A 6,616-nucleotide genomic window follows, 5' to 3' on the forward strand; every position below is an offset into this window, starting at 1 on the left:
TCACGGTCCGCAATCGATATTTCCGACCTCCAGTGAAAGCGTCACCAAACAAGTGGGCGTGTCCTCCCTTCACACCAACATGTCGTCGTAGGACTTTCCCATCCAAACTTTACGGTAAAGATTGAACGTTAACGACGGTTGTTTTTAGTGGAGGAATGAAACATGGTGTTCCGGAGCAGCGCGGACTCCCTCAGACCCGGGAAGAGCCGTGTGCTCCGCGCGCTCGTGCTTTTACTCGCGTGTACGAGCTTAATAAACTTGGCGTTATGTGAACGTGAAAGAATCGCCCCGGAGAGATGTCTCATCTGGGGTCCAGGTCTGAACCCGGACACGGTGGTACCGGTCCGCTTCTTCACCATCCAGGCGGTCGGCTCCCAGGGAAAAAACCTCACCTCGTCGCCGGGTAATTAAAACACTCGTGTTTGTGTAACATTTGAGATGGATAACTGTGCTACCCATTAGTGTGTTTGTATAAGTTTATAATAGCTTCAAAACCCAAACAAGTTCGGTTTCGTAGCGTATTTTAGGTAAGGGTCTTGCTTTGTTGAAGCCACCATTTTGTTTCTACGGTAGCCTGGACTGTCAAAGCAGTTAGCCCAAGTTTTTGTGTCTTAAAATGTTCTAAATACTTTTTAAGTAAATCAAACATGGGCTCCAATCAAGTTGAAGTGTTATTTGTTGTTGTTTTCACTTTGGAACTTTATCATGCAAATAACTATATTTCTTAACCTCTGTGGACATTTAAAACAGTTTAGAAACAGTTCCAAAAGGCAAAAAAGTACAGTCATGCGACTCTTGTCGTCTCCTGCATCTATGGTAATATCTCAGAAACTAAGTATGGTAAGGTGATGAAATCAATCAGGTGTATTGGAGCAGGGAAACATCTAAAATGTGCAGGACAGGGGTCCCCAAGGACCAGCAGGATTGGAGAATGCTGTTCTAAAATGCTCTGAAATAATGTTCCTTTCACTTTATTTGTGTTTTTCTTGTGTATTCTTATATATACTATTTTCAGGGGAAGGAACCATACATGGTACCTTCATGGACCTTGATTTTTTTACATCAGTATAACACAATTTGAAGAAAAAAAAACCCTCCAACAATCCAATCCTCCACATTTTTAATTAAAAAGTAAATAAAAAGTATTTGAATGTGCTCTGTAGATGGTTAAGTACAACATATAACATGTAATTATGGGCTGCAACTCATGCTTCTTTTCATAATCAATTTATATGGCGAATCAATTACTTTCTCAATCAACTGAGTCAAAATTTTGATCACTGTTTTCCCCAAAACCTCGAAATGATGAAGTTCTCAAATGTCTTGTTTTTGTCCACAAACTTTCCATACATTTAAGAAGCCGAAAAATCACAGTACTTGTTTTAATTCTTCAGAAATAGCAGACAATTAACTAAGCAATTGATCAATTGAGAATTGTTTCAGCCCAAAAAATTAAAAAAAGAAAGTCAAACTTTTTGTCCTGTAAAGACCACTATAGTTCCTCAACGCTCTTGATAAAATTAAACTATATGTTGCAATGTGCAGTCTCATTGTTGGATGTTTCGAAACATCACCTGTTTCTAAATGTGTTGGGATGGAGGAGGACTACAGACCTGGCAACCCAGTTGATGTAATGTAGACTTTATCAGATTTTGCGATTTAAAATTTTTAAATCTCGATTAATTGTTCAGCCCTAACGTGAACGTCACAATCAGAAAAAAGTTTAATTATCAACAAGTAGTCCCGGTTATTTGTTTTGCTGTGAACATTGTCACTGAAACACTTGATTTAATGTGGTGTTCAGGCCAAGAAACTTTCAAAGTGAAGATCAGCTCCCTGGACAAGAAGGAGCACATCCGCATCCACGTCCCTCCGCCTCTGGACCGAGGAGACGGTTCCTTCCTGATGAGGTACCGCCTCTACGGCACGGCGCTCAAGGGTCTGAAGGTCGAGGTCCTCCACCAGGATGCTGCTGTGGCCGGGTCCCCTTACATCTTGCCAGGTTTGTGTCATGGCACACTTTAAAGCTCACAGCTCAGGTTTATTTTCAGTACGACTACACGTCCTTAAATGAGCTCTCGACAGCAGCCATTTTGACATGTTTTGGCAGGAGGTCAAAATCCTGTATTTGATTATTTAAAACCTGTCATTTTCCTACAACAAAATGGCTGCTGTGCAAAGTGACTGTTGGGACATGGTTGTAATGCAAAACAACAGACACACACACACACACACACACACACACACACACTGTCGACTGAATGACCAAATATATGCAAAGTGAGCGTTGGTCCTTCAGCAGAGCCTCTGTGAGCCTGTTGGGATTGTTTTTACACAAGATAAAGGGATATTACATGTTTTTTTTAAAAATGTGGCTACTTTTTAGGTTTTCCACAGGTCCTTTAAGTCCTTAAAAAGTTGAATTGAATTTAAATGTTTTTCCAAGACCCTTGAAAGTTTTTGAAAATCACCCTTAATAGACTTGGGTCATTGAAAGTGCTTGGAATTCCAGCACGACTTGGCTCGGCTCGACTCTTCTCAGTTTGGCATCGTTTTAGCTGTGTCGGCACATTCTGTTCTTGAATTTGAAGGAATTGGACCTGGAAAGTCATTAAAAAGTCCTTGATTTTGGTGTCAACCAAGTTATGGGAACCCTGTATTTACCCAATAAAATACCCAGTGCAAGTATCTTTATATAACAATATTTTCCACTGTATTGCTCCGGCACCAAAGTCTGAAGTGAGTCTTGTAATTTTGTTCCCCCACGAACACAGGAAGTGTTGGTCTACCACTACCTTGTTTCATATTTATGCTTGTGTCACAGTGGTGAATCTGAACATAGAACGTCAAACACCACCACAGTCAGAAAAACAACATATTTGAACTTATTGACTGAGGCAGCAGTGGATCATTAACTCCTCTGAGCTGTGATGTAAAATTGCTCATTTAATCTGTGGTGTTACAAACTCACCCAAACTGAAGATAAAGTGGCAAACCTATCCCTAAAATGCAAAGTTTTTTGTGAATATGCACAATATGCCCCTTGTGGCACTTCAAAATAAAAAACTATGACTGTGTGTTGACAAACTACACAGCATTTTCAAGTGGTAATGTGTCAAATTAAGACAGAAACTGAAATATTCTGCTGTTTTGGAGCCCCCTGGTGGCCAATGACACTGTTTCCACGGAAACTAAGAAGTTCACTGAGAGCTCTGCCGCCCACGGCGTATCTGAACATCCAGTCTTAAGTGATTTTATTAGCTAATTTGTAGTTTTAAGTTGCTAAAATCTGTTTTTCAAGCATGTTCGCACACAGGGGGCGCTCACGGTTAGGTAGCACTGACTCTACATACAACCACTCTTTAAAAATCCCTGAACAATCCCTTAAATATTGCCTCTCTCTTTAAAATGTGACTCAGGTCCAGTCTACCATGAGTACTGCGACTGTCCGGAACCCGACGCCTCCCTGTGGCAGAGTGTCATGCAGTGTCCCGCTGAGGAGCCTCAGATCCTGGCCGACTTCAAAGCCTTTCCCAGTGTGGACCTGCAGCGTCTCAGACAGGAAGTGCCCCTCAGATTCTCAAACAGAGGAGGACTCGTCCACTACGCCATCATCGACAACCGGCTGTATCGACGCACCCTGGGGAAGTACACCGACTTCAAGATGTTCTCCGATGAAATGTTGCACTCGCTAATGAGAAAGGTAAGCTTGTGTGTGTGTGTGTGTGTGTGTGTGTGCACTCGTTTATTTGAATTTCTGCACATGAAATGACGCGACGGCGAATCTCTGTTTCCTTCCTGTCTTGAAGGTGAAGGTGCCCGATGTGGAGTTCTTCATCAACGTCGGGGACTGGCCGTTAGAGACGAGCAGGACGGACCCTTTTCCAGTCTTGTCGTGGTGTGGCTCCACAGACACTCGGGACATCGTCCTCCCCACCTACGAGGTCACACACTCCACCCTGGAGACCATGAGAGGCGTCACCAATGACCTGCTGTCTGTCCAGGGAAACGCAGGTACCCCCCACACACACACACACACACACAGTCTTAATGTCACCGGATTTTAGGTTTGTCTAAATCCAGAATGTTGACAGTTCTGGTAAATTAATTAATTAATTAATTAATTAATTAATTAATCAATTAATTATTAACTGCAGAAAAGACACATTTTAGCCATTGAAGTTGCACCAAATCCCATTGAGAAAAACACAGCTCACAGGATTAGTCTGCCATCATCAGTGTGTTCTTTTGTGACTTCGGGGTTTGAAATGCTCCATTCAGATTTACCTCAGTGACCCAAACCTACCACACGAGGCAGCAGTAGACCAGCAGCTCTTGTGTACACATGAGCTTAAAAACACTGATTTTCTCTATGGACGTTGGTTTATTAAACCTCAGTTTCCAGTGGGAGATTTTGAGGTTGTCTGAGTACGAGATAAAGCGGCAGATATGTTCTTAAGTTTTTCGTAGACTTGAGCAGGTGTATGTTTCATTTTGTTTTTCCGTGGCAAAAATCCAAGATGCTTTTGTGTCTCAGTCTGGTTCAGATAACACTGAGAATGTGTCAAAGAAAACTGAACTATCCCTTTAATGAAGAACTTGAAGCTCTGTATATGTATGTGAAGCCAAAGCTTTTTCTTTAAACTATTTATACAGCTTTTTAACTGGGTTCACTACAGTACAAACCCAACCACACCTGTATTTGCAGTCTTCATGTGGGTTTTAACTTTATTAGGATCAAACTAAACAACCACCCTCACCTGAGGCATCTTGTGTCCTCATGGTTGAAAGTTAAAAAAACAACAACCTCAAAACAAGTTTAGCACTTTTTTTAGGTCTACCTTCCCTTCCTCTGAGGTCTCTGTCCCCGTCGCCACATTCACCGGTAATAGTCCGATCACCTTCCTTCAGGGCCTCCGTGGGCGAACAAAACAGCGCGGGCGTTTTTCCGTGGCCGGGACAGTCGTGAGGAGCGTCTCCAGCTCGTCTCTATGTCCAAGAAACACCCCGAGCTGCTGGACGCAGGCATCACGGGCTGGTTCTTTTTCAGAGACAGGGAGAAAGACGTTGGCAAAGCGCCGCTCATTGGATTCTTCGACTTCTTTAAGGTGAGGAGACATCTCCGTGGAGACCGTCTTTCAACGTCCGTGGCTAAAAACAAAACGTCTCGTGATAAACACTTTTTGTTTCTCATTTTAGTACAAGTACCAGGTGAACGTGGACGGAACTGTGGCGGCGTACCGCTTTCCGTACCTGATGCTCGGGAACAGTCTGGTCCTGAAGCAGGACTCGCAGTACTACGAATATTTCTACAGCCAATTAAAAGCGGGGACTCACTACGTCCCCGTGAAGAGGAACCTGTCGGATCTTTTGGAGAAAGTCCAGTGGGCCAAGGAGAACGACGCCGAGGCACGGGAGATGGCTCGCGTGGGTCAGGCGGCGGCCAGAGAGCTGCTGCAGCCCAGCAGACTGTACTGCTACTACTACAGTGTACTGCACATGTACTCGGAGAGACAGAGCGGTCAGCCGCTACAGCACGCAGACATGGAGCTGGTGCCGCAGCCGGACGACCACGCCGCCGCCTGCACGTGTGGACGTCAAAGTCTCAAAGATGAACTATGAACTGTCGTGAGTCCAGTTTATTACCAGTCATTTTCCCTCTCTGAATCATATCCGCGGTACAAGAAAATGTGCACAATTACAGTGAAACATTCCGATTTAGAATTTTTGCTTTTATTTTGGAAAGCAAAGGAATACGTAGGACAGCGTTTAAAGAAGAAATGAGAAAAAATATATAGTTTTGTACCTGTTTTTGTAAAGCTTTTGTTTGTCATGTGTAGAGATCATAACTGTTTTATATTTGTACTCCAAACCATCCTTAAATAAACCTCTCTTTAAATCATTATAATAACTATATTTACATTACACTGAGCTGTTTTATGACATGGCTGCCAGTGAGGACATCAGGAAAACAACTATTTTAGCTTCTGGATAAAAAGCTCAACTCATACAATCTGGGCCAGATGCAGTTTATGGCATCTTAAGAACATGTTTATTGCTTCACCTCACTGCTAAGGATCTTTCTGTGACGGGAAAAGTAAGTTTCTCTCTCTCTCACGCCAAAGTCCATAGAGAAAATCAACATTTTTAACTCGCAGTGCAGCTGCTGGTCCGCTGCTGCCTCATGTGGCAAGATTGTGTCTTTTAGGAATGTCTGACTGAAGTATTTTAAATACTGAAATCAAGAAGAAGACATTTGATCTTAGTGATGGCCACAGTGGATCAACAACTCCCATGTGCTGTGATGTAAAATCGCTGATTTTCTCTATGGACTTTGGTGTGGGAAGTAAACTATCAGAGAAGAAGCTGAAATTATTAAATGGGGGATGGGCATTTCTAGAAAAAAAAAATATTTGGGGGTTCACAGCATGTTGAGCCAACATGAGGAGTAAAAGTGTTTTTTTAAAATACAATCAGCAAAGAAAATGAGTAACTGACCTACACTGACTAAATTTTCCTGCATTATTTGCTTCTTAATGACGGAGAAATCATGGAAACTGAAGAAAACTTCCACATTTTCTCACATTTTGTGGAGCAAACAACTCATCGATGATGA

The 6,616-nt window shown here is 42.6% G+C and overlaps 1 protein-coding gene across 1 annotated transcript; it reads left to right on the forward strand.

Moving 5' to 3' along the window:
* Positions 1 to 68: 68 nt before the first annotated feature.
* On the forward strand, positions 69 to 5,902 carry poglut3 (protein O-glucosyltransferase 3). Its single transcript, XM_058644543.1, has 6 exons — positions 69 to 403; positions 1,805 to 2,002; positions 3,420 to 3,703; positions 3,810 to 4,014; positions 4,912 to 5,108; positions 5,200 to 5,902. Exons 1-6 carry the CDS (start codon positions 163 to 165, stop codon positions 5,620 to 5,622), a joined length of 1,548 nt encoding a protein of 515 aa, XP_058500526.1. The 5' UTR covers positions 69 to 162; the 3' UTR covers positions 5,623 to 5,902.
* The last annotated feature ends 714 nt before the right edge of the window (positions 5,903 to 6,616 follow it).

The sequence above is a fragment of the Solea solea genome, chromosome 12 (assembly GCF_958295425.1).
Source record: "Solea solea chromosome 12, fSolSol10.1, whole genome shotgun sequence".
NCBI classification, from domain to species: Eukaryota; Metazoa; Chordata; class Actinopteri; order Pleuronectiformes; family Soleidae; genus Solea; species Solea solea.

What these genes read in the sequence shown, in the direction of transcription:
- poglut3 (XM_058644543.1), top strand. Translation starts at nt 163, where the DNA reads ATGGTGTTCCGGAGCAGCGCGGACTCCCTCAGACCCGGGAAGAGCCGT. An exon ending in TGCACTCGCTAATGAGAAAG is followed by an intron (nt 3,704 to 3,809) that starts GTAAGCTTGTGT and finishes CCTGTCTTGAAG; the next exon opens with GTGAAGGTGCCCGATGTGGA. An exon ending in GATTCTTCGACTTCTTTAAG is followed by an intron (nt 5,109 to 5,199) that starts GTGAGGAGACAT and finishes TTCTCATTTTAG; the next exon opens with TACAAGTACCAGGTGAACGT.